Source organism: Caretta caretta, chromosome 3, assembly GCF_965140235.1.
Source record: "Caretta caretta isolate rCarCar2 chromosome 3, rCarCar1.hap1, whole genome shotgun sequence".
Taxonomy (NCBI): domain Eukaryota; kingdom Metazoa; phylum Chordata; order Testudines; family Cheloniidae; genus Caretta; species Caretta caretta.
Genome location: NC_134208.1, coordinates 165519088 through 165539280, shown reverse-complemented (window position 1 = coordinate 165539280; position 20193 = coordinate 165519088). Strand labels below are relative to the sequence as shown.

At 40.7% G+C, this 20193-nt stretch overlaps 1 protein-coding gene across 1 annotated transcript in view; it reads right to left on the bottom strand.

The window, feature by feature from the left end:
• The window catches only part of USH2A (usherin), a 580026-nt gene that overhangs the window by 312419 nt on the left and 247414 nt on the right, over positions 1-20193 (bottom strand). Inside the window, exon 30 of the mRNA XM_048843172.2 lies at positions 1566-1679. Within this exon, the coding sequence (XP_048699129.2) occupies positions 1566-1679 (114 nt within the window). The remainder of the gene's footprint in view (positions 1-1565; positions 1680-20193) is intronic.

Sequence of the window (20193 nt, the reverse complement as noted above, 5' to 3'; positions counted from 1 at the left end):
AATGGTAACAGTTAATTTAGACCCCATCATTTTGTATGTATAGTTGGGATTATAATTTTCCAATGTGCATTACTCTGCATTTATCAGCATTGAATTTCATCTGCCATTTTGCTTGCCCAGTCACCCAGTTTTGTGAGATCCCTTAGTAACTCCTCAGAGTCTGCTTTGGACCTAATTATCTTCAATAATTTTGTATAGTCTGAAAATTTTGCCAAATCACTGTTTACCCCTTTTCCCACATAATTTATGAATATGCTGAACCGCACTGGTCCCAGTACAGATCTCTGGGGAACACTACAATTTACCTCTCTCCATTCAGAAAATTGACCTTTTAGCTAAAACCTGGTTCTAGAAAAGCACGCAATTCCAGAGGGGTAAAGGGTTTTTTTTCCCCCCACACTAATTCACCCATCCCTACAAACAGCTGATCCAAACTTTGTGGCTGAGAACCATGTCTATTTTTAATTCATTAGAAGTGGTGCAGTTTTGATTTTTCTGGTTTGCCTCTAATTTACACCAACTTATGCTGAAGTCTTAGTTCCATGTTAGCACTGTATCACTATTTCTTTATCTAACTTATTAAAAAAAAAGATGATAAAAACAAAGAGAAGCCTATACTTCCTTCTTAAAAAACACACCACACACCTGATGGGAATATTTTTTTTTAAGATGAGTTTTAAAATTGTTTCACCTCATGGAAGACGAAATACTGTTTTACACATAAGGGTCAAATTATACTGGCATAAATCTGAAAGAACTGCTGATTTCAAGTGGATTACTCCAGCTTTAGACTGATGCAACCGAGAGATTAATTTGACCTGGATCTTATGTTTAAGTGAGATAGGAGTTACATATGCTTCAGATCTTTTGGGAACAGTTCCTCTAGTAATTGATGCACAGTAGTTATTGAGCTGGTCTCTAAAGCCAGAACTGTAATATATTTTCTTTCTTGCTGCTCTAGATCTTAATGCAAGCTTAAAAAAACCTTAATTTATGCTTGCAACTTTTAAGTTCCAAGTACAACAAAAAATGCTTAAGAGTTAAGAAAAACAGCAGAAAATTGAGCAGTGATTAATAAATGGCTAAATTGGCGTTTGGAGGTTCCATCATACTAAAATAATTGTTGCCTATGCTAGTGTTTAGCAGTTAAAAGAGACCATGGAATCAACCGTTTGATTCTCAATTTCATACTGTGCCATACAATCAATTCTTTTTAGTCAGACTGTCTCTAGATTTACTTCTGAGCCATAGTAAAATGAGGAAGCTTTCATTAATCTTTCAGATGCTTCATATTAATGACAAGGCTCTTGCATGAACAATGTAACAGCAATTAAAAAGCCCATTAATCTGCATTACAGCTATTAAAGATGCATGTCATTAAAGGGTATGGAGTTTGATTCATTTTCGCACCCCCCCAAAAATGGAGCAATTATGCTCTGGCAATGCACTTTGTCATCAAATTAGGTTGGGGTTTTCCAGCAAATGGCTTTGCAGCATTTAGCTCTTCTCCTATTTTATTATTCATGACTGAAATGTGGAAGTCAAGACCTTTGAAATTACTTTACCTTCTTGTGGAGTGGAGATGTTCAATGCATGTGAGCTCTCAGTACAGCCAGCCAAAGTGCAAGCAGTTAGGGTTACACCATAGTTTGTGAAGGGTTGCAAGCCTGTCAACATGCCTACAACAGAAGAAATTAATGTTGCATATGTACACTATGCGGTCCCACGTATGTACGTATACAGTCACAATGCTATAATTACATTGTCCAGCAATATATATTTACATAAAATAATATATTTACAATAGTACAGGAGGAAAGGACAAAGCATTAAACCTTGCATTTCTCATGGTTTGAAATAGTTTCTGCTTTTAAAAAATAAATTGTGTTTTGTTCAAAACATTATGCTAATATTGTGCAGCTGGAATCTTCCAGTTATTCTTTTAAAACTAGAAGTTACTTCAAGATTTCAGCAGCTTAAATATACATAACTATTAATTCATCTTTTCTTTATCCCTTCCCCACCATATTATTTTACTTATAAGTTTGTTTTTCCCAAAGAATTTCTAACCTCTTAGATAAAACTAAAGAGATCTTTCTCTTAGGCATGAACGCTGTTCTACAAAGCTTCCCATTTTAATCAAAGACATCAAGCTCCTGGTACCATATGAAACATACCATCTGGGTTCCATTACTTCAGTGGTATCGTATAATCCCCGTGTTAATACACCACCACAGTAACGGAACTCAGTTGACACAGTACCCAAGGATTCAACAAGGAAAGATTTGTATACTTGTGCTTTTTCAGGACTTATTGGTGTCAGTGAAGAGAGGTGGATAGAATTCCGCTGTAAATCAGCTGTGAGTGATACCAATTTGATTTCACTCCTGGATGCACACCTGAAAAAAATGGTCATCCTAGTACTCAAAAAATGTAGGGATAGGTGTAACGATTCAGTGAGGAGTATTGGTGTAGGAAATCTCACAATTATATTAAATTGGAAAATATAGAAGTACCACAGTGAAAGTATACAAATGTTCAAGAAATCTGTCAAAGCATTAGCAGTTTCCATGTCAAAGCAGGTGAAATAATAAAATAATGTGAAGTGAAACTTCAGAAAAAATTAAAAATTAATAAAAAAGGAGATCAGACTCTTGCTGACTTTCAATGTGCACCATATTCTGATGTCCACTATGTATACACTGACTTCCCAGTGTAGAATTTCACCTTAGGTGCCAAATTGTGCTATTTAGGCACTGTCCTGCACTGGGGTGATAAAAAGCTGTCCTTTTTCATGAGAAGCTTGGGAAAGAACTTGCAATTGGAAACTACAAAATTATATTTAGCTGGAAAATGCAGAGGTAAAGAGCTTGCCCTAAGATCCCTTCAGTGCAGTGTGTCATGATGCTGCCTCCTTCCCCTCCTGCCCCCTTTGGGGTAATGTGCGCACTTGGAGATGGAATTAAGTAGTAGTCCCTATCATTAACAATTAACGCAGAAAATTTCCCTTCCTCTTATACAGGACAGCAAAGTAAATGTCAAAGTTTGTGCAGTTTTTCTTTGATGTGCACAGGTGACAATCCAAAGTGAGGTGATGTATTCTCCTAGTATTTGCTAAGAAGCTTGTAGACGCTACTATTTTCCAGACCAATCTTTCACTGAAATGGAGATGCTTGGTTTATTCTTGTACTTGACTGAAAAATCCTGAAAGTTTGGCATCTGCAAGATCTTTCAATTTATCTCTTTTAGGGCCTGATTCTACTCTCCCTTACAACAGTATAAATCAGGAGTAACTCCAGTCAATGTAGTTCCATTTAAGAGTAAAAATGGTGAAAGATCAATACCATCCCTCTATGATCATAGTTCTTGATTCTGCTAATCATCAGTTGATAATGGAAAGCTGCACTGACACCTCTGAATCTAATGTAAATGCTACAGCAGATACACTGAAGGCAAAGCAGGGTCAGCAGCAGTACCAACAAACTTTGCTTGTAATCTTTCGATGATGGAAGACAGCAATTTGAAAGCACATTGAATAAGCATAAAGTAGGCATTATTGATGTTTTTAAAGTTTTAGCATCCCGTGTAATGCAGAAATGCAGGCATCTGTATTAAACTATTTGGCACCAGCATCTCCAGGGAATCTCTCTGCTAAGCACTAATGCATTTTGCATTAATACTTAACATTGACACATACCTAGTGGGGGGGGGGGGGGGAGGGGAAGGAGGAAGAGGAAAGTAAAACCACACAGTTTGAATTACCTTGAGCCAATAAATAGGTGCATGAATCAATGCATCTAAATCTGACATTTGCATGTTCTCTGCTGTGAGAAGTGTGGAAGGGGATATTTTGTTATACATCAAGTGCCTTTTCACATTGTATTCTGCTGTGCTTTTGAATGCAATTTAGTTGTATTTTACATTTAGCAGCCATAGCCTATTCTCCTTATGAGATAGGGAGTTAATACTCCTTGAATTTCTTCTTAGGGAAGACATTCTGGGGGGTCCCCAATGGCTTCAGGCACCACCAGCAGCAATAGTACATCCAGAAAGATGCCCCAAGCACTGGAGGAATTTTTATTTATTTTACAAAATGGAAAGATCTTACATGCTGTATCTGCGCTGCATTAGATTTTACATATGGAATCATTTGACAGGGATATGAAGGACAGTGGGCGTCTAAAAAAAGCTTTCTTTTTGTAAATCTTGTTCATTGTTTTTAGTAAAGGCTTATCCAGAGAAATTCTATTTTGACATTTTATAATTCACCCCTTTCCTTTAAACGTCACACCCACTATTTTGCTGGCAACGAGGAAGTAGATGAACTGAATAGGTAGGCAATGGAAAGTGCAGTTTTTATTTACATACTTCAACAAACTACTTTTTTTCTCAGCTGCCAACCTAGCTATTTGGCCAGCATCCGCTGTAATCTGTTCTCCTTCATTATGTTAATCTGTGGGCGGAAAGATTGCTGTCATCTTCAAATCGCTTGTACAGCAATGGTAAACACCTTAGCCTGTCTGTAATTGGACAGGTGTCTGCTTTGGTGTCACTTGGCTTTTAATTCAATTAAAGAACTGGCTGCTCTTCTCTCATTACCTGCTCATTTCCCCTGCACTTTTAGTCAGCTATTGAAATTTACACCCGGGGCCTGCCTATCCCAGAGTGCAAAGTCAGCAATCCCATAACAAAGATAATCTTTGATATACGTGCTTTAATTTATAGCAGAGCAAAGAAAAGTATGTAATCTTGTTATAAAACTGCCCTGAGACCCATTTGAAAATGGTAGAGGGTCTTTTAAATAGTTTCTTAATCCTTAATTTGTACACTGTCATGTCAGCATCTCTTAAAGGCAACACTTGACATCCAGGTAGATAGTTCATTTGGCTGCATCACGAAGTGAAACTAACCACACAAAATTCTGCCCTCATATATGCATACATAGCTACCACTGAAGTAAACAGGAGCTGTGTGGATAAACCAGTGGGTGGAATGGAATGCTGAGTAAATGGTACAGTCAAAGCTGCTTGAAATTAGAAAACATTACCTCTGCAATAGAATCATCCTCCCAACATTTGAGTTACGAGATCCCCAGTCTTTTTCAGCCTGCTACTGAAGTACAGTTGAATTCTTCTAGGTTTTAAATTTACATCACAGAATAAGTTCCAAGCCTTAAAATCCACATGGTGGATTAGAGACAGTAAATCAATCCAATGCACCACTCTTTCTGCCCACTAAAAGGAACCTCAGGAAATAAATTAAAGTCCTAACACAGACATTTTGACGCAGTGACCCCATGAAACTGAATAATGTCATTTGTTAAATATGGATGTAAAGTTAACAGTGTAACAGATCCGTAAACCCATACCTAGAACATTAAGCCCACTTGGTATGCAAAACTAGTATTTAATTTTCTATACTTTTATTAAAATGTTTTTTAAATTATTTGTAATATTTAAAGCTGGGATTTAGTAACAGTTTAGGAAGAAAAAACACGAGGTTTATTCTCACATTATATGAAATGGGGGAAACATGCATGGAAATGAACAGCAGAAAAGGGTCCACAATAAATTTATGGTAAAATGGAGGTCTGGTAAGATGAACAGTTAGGTGACACTGCAGTAGAATGACTGTACCCAATCGGGCGAGGAATGTGGGACGAACCCCAGCAGCAACAGTTAAGATATTTGTACACCAATACAAGGAGCCTGGGTAACAAACTGGAGGAACTAGAACTACTGGTGCAGGAAGTGAAACCGGATATTACAGGGATAACAGAAACATGGTGGAATAGTAGTCATGATTGGAGTACAGGTATTGAAAGGTATGGGCTGTTCAGGAAAGAAAGAAAGAAAGAAAGAAAGAAAGAAAGAAAGAAAGAAAGAAAGAAAGAAAGAAAGAAAGAAAGAAAGATAAAGGTGGTTGAGTAGACTTGTATATTAATGCCAAGATAGACTGAAAGAAATTAGAAGTGATAGAATGGATAAGATAAAGTCTGTGTGGGCCAAAATCACTTTGGGGAAGAAAGCTACTAGAGAATCCCCGATATAGTGCTTGAGGTGTGTTACAGACCACCAGGATCCAATTTGGCTATGGATAGAGACCTCTTTAATGTTTTTAATTAACTAAATACTACTGGAAATTGTGTGATTATGGGAACCTTTAATTTCCCAAATATAGATTGGAGGACAAGTGTTACTAAGTACAGTAGGGCCCAGATTTTCCTGGATGTGATAGCTGACAGATTTCTTCACCAGATAGTTGTTGAACCAAGAAGAGGTGATGTCATTTTAGATTTGTATTGGTGAGTAGTGAGGCCCTCATAGACGAACTGGTTGTAGAGGACAGCCTTGGTTCAAGTGATCCTGAGTTAATTCAGTTTAAAATTAGATCTGCAACAAGAGTTCTTGATTTCAAAAGAGCTAACTTTAATAAATTAAGGGGATTAATTAGGGAAGTGGACTGGACCAAAGAACTCAAGGACTTGAATGTGGAGGAGGCCTGGAATTACTTTAAGTCATAGTTGCAGAAGCTATCTGAAGCCTGCATCCCAAACAAAGGGAAAAAATCGTAAGGAAGGGTTGCAGACGAAGCTGGATGAGTAAGCATCTCAAACAGGTGATTAAGAAAAAGCAGAAAGCCTACAAGGAATGGAAGACGGGGGATCAGCAAGGAAAGCTACCTCTTGGAGGTCAGAAAGTGTAGGAAAAAAATGTGAACTGCCAAAAGCCAAGCAGAGTGGGACATTGAAAAGGGAATTAAAACCACAAGTAAGAGGTTCTATAGCTACATAAATAATAATAAAAAAAAAACAAGAAAAGAAGAAGTGGGACTGCTAACCACTGAGGGTGGGGTGGAGATTAAAGATAATTTAGGCATGACCCGACACCTAAACATATACTTTGCCTCAGTTTTTAATGAGGCTAATGAATAGCTTAGAGGTAGAGGCAGGGTGGCTAATGGGAACGAGTATATGCAGGTAGAAATTACTACGTCCGAGTTGTAAGTCAAACTCAAACACCTTAATGGGACTTAATCAAATCAGATAATCTCCATCCAAGAATATTAAAGGAACTGGCACATGAAATCACAAGCCCAATAGAAAAGACTTTTAATGACTCTGTAAACTCAGGGGTTATGCCCTGACTGGAGAATTGCTAACATAGTTCCCACAGGTGTCGACTTTGTGGGGGTGGGAGAGGCTTGACCCCCGGCCTGCCCCAGGCCCTGCCCCCACTCCACCCCTTTCCCAAAGGCCACCCCCCGACCTGCCTTGCCCCGCCTCCTCCCCCCCAGTGCCTCCTGCCCACCACTGAACAGCTGATCACAGCATGTGGGGGGCACTGGGAGGGAGGAGGAACTTATTGGCAGGGCCCACTTGTGGGTGAAAGGTGCTGATTGTTGGGGCAGCTGGTGGGTGCTGAGCACCCATTATTTTTTTCCCATGGGTACTCCAGCCCCAGAGCACCCATGGAGTTGGTGCCTACAATAGTTCTTATTTTTAAGAAAGGGAAAAAAAGTGATCCAGGAAACTACAGGCCTGTTAGTTTGACCTTAATTGTATGCAAGGTCAAACAAATTTTAAAAGAGAAAGTAGTTAAGGACAGAGGCGAATTGTAATTGGGATAAAACTGTAATTGGTTTTACAAAATGTAGATTGTGCCAGACCAACCTGATCTCCTTCTTTGAGAAGATAACTGATTTTTTAGACAAAGGAAATGCAGTAGATCTAATCTACCTGGATTTCAATAAGGCATTTGATACAGTTCCACATGGGAAATTATTAGTTAAATTGGAGAAGATGGGGATATATGAGAATTGAAAGGTGGATAAGGAACTGGTTAAAGGGATGACTACAAGAGGTCATACTGAAAGGCAAACTGCCAGCCTGGACAGAGTTTACTAGTTGAGTTCCTCAAGGATCAGTTTTGGGACCAAACTTATTTAATGTTTTTATTACTGACCTTGGCACAAAAAAGTGAGAGTGCGCTAATAAAATTTGCAGAGACATGAAGTTGGGAGGCATAGCCACTGCAAAGGAGGACCGGAATATCATACAAGAAGATGTGGATGACCTTGTAAACTGGAGTAATAGAAATGAAATGAAATTTAATAGTGCAAAGTCATGCATTTAGGGATTAACAAGAATTTTTGTGATAAACTGGGGACTTTATCAGTTGGAAGCAACATAAGAGGAGAAAGACCTGGGTATATTGGTTGATCATAGGATGACTATAAGCCGTCAATGCAATGCGGCCATGAAAAAGGCTAATGCAGTACAAGGATGCATCAGGCGAGGTATTTGCAAAAGAGACAGGGAAGTGTTAGTACCATTATAAAAGGCACTGGTGAGACCTCATCTGGAATACTGTATGCAATTCCAGTCTCCCATATTTAAGAAGGATGAATTCAAACTGGAACAGGTGCAGAGAAGGGCAACTAGGATGATCCGAGGAATGGAAAACCTATCTTATTAGAGGAGACTCAAAGAACTTGGCTTGTTTAGCCTAACCAAAAGAAGGCGGGGGGGGGGGGGAGGGGAGGCGGAGATATGATTGCTCTGTATAAATACATCAAAGGGAAAATACCAGAGAGAGAGTGGAGTTTTTTTAAGTTAAGAGCCAAAGTAGAAACAAGAACAAATGGCTATAAACTAGCCATCAACAAGTTTAGGCTCAAAATTAGATGAAGGTTTTTAACCATCAGAGGACTCAAAGTTCTGGAATAGCCTTCCAAGGGGAGCAGCAGGGTCAAAAAACATAACCAGCTTCAAGACTGAGCTTGATAATTTTATGGAGGGGGTGGTATGATGGGACTTTCTACAATGGTGTGTGGCCCAGCAGTGATTGCCAGTAGCAAAAATCCCCAACTGCTGGAGACAGGACCCGAGAAGGGGAGGGTCTAAGTTACTACAGAGAATTCTTTCCCAGGTATCTGCCTGGTAGTATTGCCCACATGTTCAGGGTCTAACTAATCGCCATATTTGGGGTTGGGAAGGAATTTTCCCCCAGGTCAGATTGGCTGAGACCTTGGGGGCTTTTTCACCTTCCTCTGCAACATGAGGCATGGGGCACTTGCAGGTTTAAACTAGTATAAATTGTGGATTCTCTGTAATTTGAAGTCTTTAAACCAAGATTTGAGGACTTCAGTAACCCAGCCAGAGGTTAGGGGTCTATTAAAAGAGTGGGTGGGTGAACTTCTGTGGCCTGTTGCTAGAAGTGAAGAGCAGTATGCAAATTGGCTATGTCTAAAAGGGGAATTCCCATCACTTCATGCCTCCCAGCAGGATTCTGTTCTCTTTACTTTGGCAGATGCTGTGAAATGGGTACATAATTCCAAATGGAGGATGGAGCTACGTTGCCACTGAGGCATATGGGCCAGTGCTCCATTCAGCAAAATTAGAAAATAAATTCAATGGAATTACAGCACCTTAGTGCTGCCACCTTTTAAATGAAGAGTCTTTGTCAAAGCAGCTGCTCCAGACCATTGCCGTGCATTCCACAAAGGTGTTTCTCTAAGCAGGCACAGGTCTTCAGAGATGGGAATCCAGGCTTTTATGAATACTTATGTGTATATATTATTCACAATAATGGACTGGTTAAATGACCTGATGAAGGCCTGAGTTTTAAATCTAAATTCAGTAAAGGAGCTTTACAAAACAGTCAGAAAATAATCACCAACCCAGGCGCAATATCTATTTGCCCTTTCTGTTCTGATAATGTAAATAATAATGATACTTTCCCTACCTGCCAAAAATGTTCTCATCCCAGGCTAGAGTGCGAGTACAATTTTGTAAGGTTGCATTAGCACAATTTTGTCAGACATATTTAGAATTTTATATTTATGTCATACTCATTTGATGGATTTTACCTTTATTTTTTGTGTTGCAAGAGGTTTTCAAAGCTGACTGAAGTATTTAGCCATACAGTGAATGGGAGTTGAATGGACAATTTCTGTGACAATTTTCTATTTTTTTCTGTGACAATTTTACATTGTTTTCCCCTTGCAGTACTAATTTATGATGACCCATTTTAAAGCATTTAAATCACATATAAAAGACTAAAACAACACTGTTCATCTTCCTCTCTCCCCTCCAGTGGTTGCGAAACATTTATAAAAGAAAAAAAGTTATAAAACAAGCCACACAAAAAAATTTTTTTTTTAAGATTGTATTTAGTCAATGCTCTAATGACTAACTATTGATACAAAGGAGAACGGCTTCAAGGAAAAGACTTGCACCAAAATTCCTCAAAGCCCAGTTGATAGGGCACTTTCCTCCAACACGGGAGACCCAAGTTCAAATCCCTTCTCCACATCAGGCAGAGAGGGAGTTGAACACAGGGCTCAGACGAGTGCCATAACCGCTGGGCTACAGGTTAAAAGAAACCACCACTGACAAGTCCCCGTTCAGTCATTTTGTGAATGGCACTTAAATCCCAAAATAAATTGAGCCAAAAGTATTCAGTGAATTAATGTAAAATTCATGAATAATTAGGGGTAGATGAAAACTACATTTGTTTGTGAATAAACTATTTATTAAAAAAAATTTCCACCACCACCACCTCCTCCACCCACCCTGCTGTTCTGCAAATCATTTCCTTTGCTTTTGATTTCAGAAAATGCCTGGAAGAAAAACGAAACATTTTGTTCAAAATGAATTTTTTGTCAATTTTTTTGATTTTGAAAAAAAATATTTTTTTATTTTTTATTTTTTGGCAGTTTTTGGTTTGGGTTCAATCTGAGCTCAATTTTTTTTAGATTTTTTCAAAACTACCAGCAAACTGAAAAATCAAATATTCATTTGCTCTAATTGTGAGGACCATACACATATCCATAATCAGGGTTTATCATGATAATGATAGAAGGAAATCACACAGCTTACACCTTATTTCAAGTCAGATGCAGTACATAGCACCATTCATATTTTTATTCTTTCGGCTATGGGCACTGTTTATATAATTTATGCCGGGGCAAATGGTTCAGACCAAAGATTTCCAAATAGCAAGGATAAAGAAAGAGTTGATTTCAGAATCTGTGTATATATGTATTTGTGTGTGTGTGTGTGTGTGTGTGTATATATATATATATATACATACACACACAGATACACTCATATTTAAATATGATCAGTCAACTGATAGAGTAACAACTTCCAAAAAAAAAATCTGCTCTGGAAAGTACTAATTTAAAACTAAGTTCTATGGTTAATTATTTGCATAACTTAGAATCTGAAAATACATTTTTATAATTATTAAAGAAATAGGTTAAACATGCTGGATTGCATTTTGCATTTTGTGTAGTTATTTACACCTGTGTAAAATGCATTGAAAATGCTAGCATTCTAATACCTAACAGGTAGCTGAGGCAAACTTGTCTACTGTTTAGAGCAGGGAGTCAGAACATCTAAATTCTATTTTTAATCTATGCCATTGACTCACTGTGTGACCATAAGCAAATCAATTCATTAATCTGGGCCTCAAATTCACCCACCTACAAAGTGGGGACAATATTGTATTTAACTACTGTGAGGAGGTATTTTGAAGCTAATGTCTTTAATGTCTTTAAACATGTCTTTGAGACACATGTAAAATAGTATCTGTAAAACTAACTTGTGGTATTATGAGACAATACTGATGGTCAGAAATTGGCCTAACATTTATGTGACTGTTTTAGAGTTGTAACAGACTTGGGTACCTGAGAATATGATGACATACTAACAACAATGAAGTAGGAAAGCACTTTTTCCGCTTGTCTGACTACATTTCTGATTTACTGATGCTTGAAACATCATTTGCAGAAGTAGCAAAATTCAAATGAACAAAAGACCTGGAACCTGTTCTATGGGAAACCAAGTTCCCTGTGGTGTATTGAAGAGTAATCTACATGGTGCAGAACTCTCAAAGATTTACAGGTTCCCTCTCTCTTTTAAATATACTGCATTAGACAGAGAAGTGTCTTACCTGATGGTTCTTATCCAAATACCCAGGCTTGCCATTCCAACTATGGGTTTTGCTTTGCTCTGAAGCTCCAGGAGTCAGATTAGACCTACTGGTCACAGCAAGGAGGCTTAATGTCTCCTTCTGGGCACAACCCACATTAGATTACTTCCAAAGCTGAAATGCATTCTAAGGACTTTGATTAACTATATTGAACCATTAGTATATCTTTTTCTGAGATATCCATGTACAGAGCACAAAAGGCATAAAGGTCTAAAGTAATTACAAATGCATGTCAAGGGAGGGATGGAATGGTGATCATGGATAGTTGGAAAAGAAAAATCCATTAGACAACAAATTTCTCTTTTTCCGTCATATTCCGGGTCACAATTCCAACATTAGGGTTTCTGCAGCACTTGGATTTTTGCAGCAGTGAAACCTCAGGTTGAGCAACCATAACCACAGTTATGTTACAAAAAAAAAAAAAGCCTAATTGCATTAAGCTTATTTGATATAGTATTTTTGCCATTTAGTAATTAAAGCTTCTGTTTTTCTTGACAGCCAGGAACAGTAACAAATAAAACTAATAAGTGTGCTGTAGATCTCCTGAATGGATTTATTCTGATGAGACTAGTTCCAAAATAGGACATTGCTTTTCTCTCTGGTGCACTGACTTAGGGCAGAATATTGGAAGGACAAGATGTGCCTAGTGAAAAGGAGAGATCATTTCCTGTCCACTTTGTCAAAATGGAAGGTACAGCCCTGCATAGCACAAACGAGGATTTCAGTTTAAACACTAAGGGGTCAACAGGAGCTCAAAGAGATGCTTGGTAAAGACATTTAGCACCAAGCTGAGTTTCTCCAATGCTACCCTAAAGTGTTTGGTTTCTTCATTTGGGAGGTTAGTTGTTTTGTTGGGTTTTTTTGAGCATCAATTAATTAATAAAGGTGAGATGTGAAGAAACCTTACTGGAATAATCCTATAGTGTATGGAATTGTGGAGGCACATTTGAGAAGTGTTTGCCTCAAGGCTGAGTGATAACTCACCCTGTGAATAATCAAGGATCTGTGAGATGTGGCTGAACTGAATCTATTCCAAACCATAGTATACTCTAACTTAGTGAGCTGTCTTAGAGAAGGGAGTGTTTCACTCAATTTCTGAAAATAGCCTTTCCTGCTGGGGCACAGGAATGGAAACTTTTTTACCTGATCATTTCCTTTCTGCTAGAAGCATCTCCCACAATTCTGCTATGCATGGGCTGCTGTCCTTTCTCTGCAGCTTCCAGAGGCATTTGAAAGCTCCAGCATGGCTCACATTGGTCACACTCCCTTCTCCCGCTTGCCACCAGATGAGTCATTCCATAGCTGTGTGAAAAACTCATAAAGGAAATTATTTATTACAGTAACATCAATGTCCAACTTGTTGATTATGTACACCAAGCCAATTCTCTGAATGGCAGATAGGCCAAGTAAAATGCTGACCCCCTTGGCAGAAAGCCATCCAGGGTGGGTAGAATAGTGGGAGACAGTGCTAACTGAAAGGAAATTATTGGGTAAGAAATTTTCCATCCTGTAGGCCAGTGCCTCTTACAATTCTGCTATGCACAGGAAGTAGCGAGCAGTGAACAGGAGTAGGGAGGAACAAGAAAAGGTAAACAGAAAGAGATTGAGAGACCTTTCCTTGAAAACTGTCCAAAAGGCAAGGCCATTACTGGACCACTGCCTGGAGCATCTTCCTGCCTTAGGAGACTTCTGTGGAGGGCAGAAAGTCCACTTTGTAATGTTTGATAAAGTTGTTAACCAACGACTATGTGGCGACTCTGCACATCTCTGCAGTGGAGGCGCATGCTTGTTTGCTCCATGAGGTACCCATGGATGTCGTGGAGGATGCCCTGATCCCTTTTGGAACAGGAGTGCCTGACACATTGTGAGCCTCAATATGGCACAGTCTGACCAATCTAGCAAGAGATAGCCTGAGACTCTGAGCCCTTGACATTTCAGAGGAAAGGAGACAAACAGGGTGCCTGTCTTCCTTGTGGACTGTGTGCATTTGAGGTAGATTTTTGGTGCTCTTCTGACATCTCAAGTGTGCCACAGCTTCTCAGACAGGTGCTGTGGCTTTGGGCAGAAGGACAGAAAGATAATCTCCTGTGAGGTACAGAAAGGAGAGTTCACCTTGGGGAGAAACAACTCCAGAGTTCTTAGTACCACCTTGTCATCACGGAACATGCAGAACCTCCAGCTCTGAACCGTGCCTAGTAGATGTGATGGTGACCAGAAAACTAGTTTTGATGGAAGGATAAAAGGATGATATAGAAATCAGAATCTCTTAAGGGTGAGTGGTTAGGGCCTTCAACTCCAGTGGTAGGTCTCATTTAGGGAAGATTGGGCTGGGCTGGGCTGAAGACCTTTATCCACACCTTTTTGGAGAAAGTCCAAGATAGCTGGAATTCCAATTAGCATTGTGCTCCTGGCACCAAAGGCTGAACTTGGTCCAATTGAAGAAATAGGCTTTTATTGTGGAGATTCACCTGGATGTGAGCAAAGTCCTGATCACTTTGGAAGATACGTCTAGTACTGCTAACACTTGCCTTGAAGAGAGCCTTGGAGAGGAATGTCTGGTCTGGTTTGGGTAGCAGCTGTAATGGTAATTCCAGTTTCAGTTTTATCAGATCAGAGAGTGGAGTTATCACAATCTCCTTTGCTTGTTCCTGCTTAATTTTTGGATTACTTGCCCTATGAGAGGGAAGGGTGGGACTGCATATAGCAGACCTTGTGGCAACAGGGTATCTGTTCCCACAGATTTGGGATCCAATTCCTGTGTGAAGTATTTCAGCTCTTTGATGTTTTTGAAACTTACAAACAGATCAACCGAGCGGAAACATCATCTTTGAGTTCAGATTGAAAACTTGCTGGTTCAGGTACCTTTCTGATTTGTTGACTATGTGTCTGCTTTCTGATTCAGCTCTCTTTTTATGTGTATCATTTTAGGGAAGGTAGGGTCTTTTCTGCCCATTCCACTATCTCCATCAATTCTGCATGCAGAGCTATACTAATTTTTCCTTCTTGGATGTTTATCACAGAATCATAGTGTTACAAGGGATCACAAGGGTCATCTAGTCTAACCCCCTGCCAGGATGCAGGATTTGTTGTGTCTAAACCATACAAGACAGATGGCTGTCCAGCCTCCTTTTGAGTTAGGAAGTTGTTTCCACAACCTCCCGAGGCAGTCTGTTCTATTGTCCTACTGTTCTTACAGTTAGGAAGTTTTTCCTGACATGTAATCTAAATCTGCTATGCTGTACTTTGAAACCATTCCCTCTTGTCCTTCCCTCTGTGGCAAGAGAGAACAACTTTTCTCCATCTTTTTTATGGCAGCCTTTCAAGTATCTGAAGACTGCTATCCTGTCCCCTTCTTAATCTCCTCTTTTCCAAACTAAACATACTTAGTTCCTTCAGCTTTTGCTCAGATGGCTTGCGTTCCATCCCTTTGGTCATCTTTGTCACTCACCTTTGGATCCTTTCCAGTTTCTCTATGTCCTTTCTGTACACTGGTGACCAAAATTGGACACAGTACTCCAGCTGAGGCCTAACCAGTACCAAATGGAGTGGTATTTTCACCTTCCATGACTTGCATACAGTGCTTCTGTTAATGCAACCTAAAATTTGTTTTTTTTTTTGTAACAATACTGAATTGCTGACTCATATTGAGATTGTGATCCACCACAACTCCCAGATCTTTCTCAGCAGTGCTGCTGCCAAGCCAGTTATCCCCCATTCTGTATTTGTGCACTTGGTTATGTATGCAACCCTGGTTGTATTTTCTGACTGGATCAGGATTTGATTGCACTGAAATCTCCTGAGAGCCAACTTGACGACTCTGAGCTCTAGGAGATTGACGGTGTGTTTCCTCTACTTGACACTTCAGGTACCCTGCAGCATTCTGGGTCCTAAGTGTGTTTCGCAACCTAGCAAGCTGGCATTGGTTGTGAGAATCAGAAGCTCTGGAAGACATATGGGAAGTCCCTTCCCAAGGATTGTCCACCATTCTAGAGAGCCAAGAGAGCCTGGTTCAAGATCACTACCTGATCGTTCCTGCATTCTTGGGAGTAGTCCCATACTTTAAGAAGGAAGGCTTGAAGATGCCTGATGTAGGAACCTGCCTATTGGGTGACACTTATGCATAACACCAGGAGACCCATTAGCTGAAGGCACTGAGCTGTGATTGGTTTGGCGCACTTGTGCGGGATGGGGATAACATCCTGAACCTTTTGGAAACTGTTGTGTGATGGGTAGATCTTTGCCACCAAGGTGTCTATGTCCACTCTCAGATGGGTCATCAGTGGGATCAAGGAACTTTTCTTGAGGTTTATCGTAAACCTGTGGTTTTGCAGGAGGTCCACAGTTTACATTGTGATGGTGTGCACCACAGGTGGGGTCAGAGATCTGATTAGAATGTCAACCAGAAAAGGGTATAAGTGAGTCCCCTGTCACAAGAGTCTGCCTATGACCACTGCCAGCATCTTCATAAAGACCCTCGGGGCCAAAACGATACCAAATGGGAGGGTTCAGTCCAGGTAGTGCTTTGTGTCACAAGCAAATTTCAGAAGGCTGGAGTGGCACAAATGGATGTGGATGTGGAGATACGCATCCACCAGCTCCACTGAGATTAGGAGACCCCCACACAGGAACGACACCGTAGAAACTAGTGTCTCCATCCAGAAGTTTGTTTTCTTCATTCACTTGTTGAGCCTTTTGAGATCTAGAATGACTCTGACTCTCCCTGTGCCCATCCAAATGATGAAAACGACAGAATAGAACCCTGAGAACCTTTTGTCTGAGGGAATTCCTTCTATCACTCCTCTGTACAGGGCATTGGAGATTTTTTTTCCTGATCGATTTGCGCTTGGTGAGATCAGTGGAGATGGGGGACTGGATGAAGAAAGGATGTGGTGGAGCCCATAGCTCATGGGAGTATTCCTGATATACTATTTTTCTCACCTATTTGTCTGTGGTCAATATAAACCATTCTTCCAAGAAGTGGGAAATTCTGTGTCTGAGATTCAGTTCTGGGTGAAGGCATATCTGCTCGTTTTCAGGATGGGCTCTTGAGGGTTGCAGGACCACCTCTGGGCTTTATCCTTGAGCTCTGTCTCCAGGTGCTTTACCTTGGAATATCTGCTATTCTTCCTCTCGTACTTCTGTGAGGAAGAGGGACAAAGGGAGTGCCTGAAGGCATGTTTGTACTCCTTCCTGAAAGCCCTTGTTGGAGAAGGGAGGGACTGCTTAGATTTAGCAGCATTTTCTGTTACACTCTTATTTATTATTTCTCCAAAGAGGAGAAACCCTGTGTACCTGAAGGCCACAGGACTTGCCATGCCTGAATGTCTACCTTCCAGGGACAGAGCTATATTTGACTCCTGCCCACTGAGCTGGATGCCATGGCCCTGGCCAAAAACCTCATTGCATCCCTTGAGGTGTCAGCCATAAATGCTATTGCCTGGGAAATTTTCCTGAGAATGGCGCTTAAGTCAGTGTGATCCCTGTGCTTCAAGGCCCTGAGGTCTTCCGACCAAGACAGGGACGTTTTCGCAAAGCATGTAGGTGTGAGAGAGTCTCTGAGGAAGCCTCCAAAGCCCTTCTAAGAGCGATCTTCACTTTCCTATCTGTGGGGTCCTTGGGAAAGAACTTCCTTTCAACTGGAATAACCATATCTCTTGCTAAGGATGCTACTGAGGCATCCCTCTTTGGGATCTTTGGCCCTGGTAGCTTTTAAAGTCCAAGTCATGGCTATTAATGTGCTTACTCTTGTCTGATTTCCCCCACTCCTCTCTAATCACATCCTCAAAGGAAGAGTGCAGGGGAATTGCATTCTGAGGGGAGATATTTACTTTGACACTTGTCCCTCAGGAGCTTGCTCAGTTTGGATCTGAATCATGGACACAACCTTTTTGCACCAAGCTTCAAACTTTGTGTGGGGAAAACATTTTTGCTGAATTTTCCCAGAATTCTTTTCATAGTCAGAACCCAACAGCTCTCCTTCCCTGTTAGAGATGGAGGAGTTGGAGTCAGAGGACAAAAAGTCTTTCTGGATTTTTTTTGTGTGGTGCTTTTTCTTTTCTTACTTCCTCTTTCTGGATTTTTGATTGTTTTGTGCTCTTCACAGGAGTGGCTTCCCAGGCCTGGCTAGAATGGGATTTCGTGCAGCTTGCTTCACACAGAGCATAAAGACCTCAATAGAATTCTCTCTCCAAGTGTTCACTATCCTAGGGGGACCCAACATGCCTGTCCAAATCAGAACCCTGTACCCAAGCAGAGTTAGGGTTGGCTGGCTGGGAGCAGACAAAGCATGATTTGCCTTCTGCTGAGCATGAGAAAACTGCTTCACATATAGAGCTCTTTTTTGATTTTGCCCAGTGTTTGTGTGACCGCTCTGCCATGTCTGAGAAGGGGCAGGGAAGGCCAATGGGGAGGTGCTGCAGTGGAGGCTCCAGGTGACTATGACAATTGTCCTGCTCAGACCCTGGACCAGGAGGAGAAGAGGAGGCTTGAAGCAAAACAAAATGCTGAAACAACCTGAAAAACTGCCAGAACAATGAAGTTGAAAGAAAAGGGATGGGACCTGTGTGAACTACCACTGTTTGCTGCCACAGAGGCAGAAGATCTGGTGGCAAGCAGGAGAAGGGGGCATGGCCAGTACAAGCTGCTCTGCAGCTTTGAACCTCTTCTGCTAGCTGCAGAGAGGGGAGAGGAGCAATGTGTAGCAGAATTGTGGGAGATGCTGGGCTGCAGAACCATCTTGTAACTGGATATAGCAGGAACCATTGAGATAACAGATTAATCCACATGGGGATGCGAAGAAGCAATGAGATCATTCCAGATGGTCCAAAGCCAAAAGAAAGTCATTAGAATTAGTTTTTCTTTCTCTTACTTGCCTCAGTGTTCTGGTTACCAGGGGAGGAAAGGGAAATAAATCCAGCAGACCAGGATTTCAACTGTGTCTCCTTTGAGAAAGGTCCTATATTCATATTCTGAATTTCTGTGGAAGGTTGTGGAATGCAGACTGGAGGAGACTCCATTCTGCAGGTCCAGTGATTGCCTGCTGGGTGCCAACCAATCTGCCTCTATAAAGAGCTTACAGCCTGAACTGATGCCAGATTTTATTCTGCCCCTCTTACTAGCAACATCATGCCATTTTGTGCTGTTGTAAACACCTTGTTTGTTCTCACTGGCCATAGCAGTAATGTAACTGTCTATCACCAAAATGTGTTGATGTATCATATATTATTTCAGCTAGAGAAGGAGAGCTAGCCAAGTATCCCAGGGCTCCAACAAATGTATATTTTGATTTGTTTCATCCTGGTGCTATTGACCCTGAACAACATAAAGTGATACGTAAATTACCAAGCCAAATAAGATGGCATCCTTGGTGACCATCTCTTGGTTCAGTTGTCTTATTGTGTGTCCTTATTTCAAATGGTTTATGGCTCTGACTTCTCCTTTCTGAGATGAAAGAAAAACTGTTTGCGGTTTGGATGATAGTAGATTAGAGTTCAAGGGCTTTTTGTTTCTAAAGAGTGGGAATTTGGGATTGTATTGTGAAGAATTTGAATCTGTAGGATTATGCTCATTTTGAGACATGGTTTACATTTGAGTTTAGCTTGACATTTTCTTTTGTTGGAGAAGAGATGCACCAGACTCCTTAGGGGCGCAGACACCTGGACCAGGCTTTAGGGAAAGCACGTTGAAGGTTGATAATGCCAAAGGCTAGTCCAGATCCCGGGAAGATAAGAGTGGGGTCTACCTTTAAAAAGCTTATGGAGATGCAGCAATCTGTGCTGAAGACAGGATCCCTACATGCACAAAGAAGGGAGATGGAGGGAATGAGGACAAGGTAGGAAGGCAGATCCAAGAAAGAGTCATCCAAAGGTCCGGCACTACTACTACAAAGGCTTCAGAAGTAGGGTCTACCCTGTGTTAGAGTTATAAAAGCATAACAAAATTGTCTTTACTAACAAAGTATTGTTCACCATGTGGAGTATCCTGTAGCCATTGGTTGAGGCAGACACGTCAAGGGGCTATGCCAAGCCTGCATCAGTGCTAGAAAGGAAAAAGGCTGCATCAGTGAAGGTTCTGTATGCAGATTCTGAGGCTGAGAAACTGCAGGTGTACTCGATTTGGCTGACTGAAGAGACAGGGCTGGACCAGAGCTAAAGCTGGAGAGATTGCTGGAAATGGCTGAAAAAACCTGTCAGAA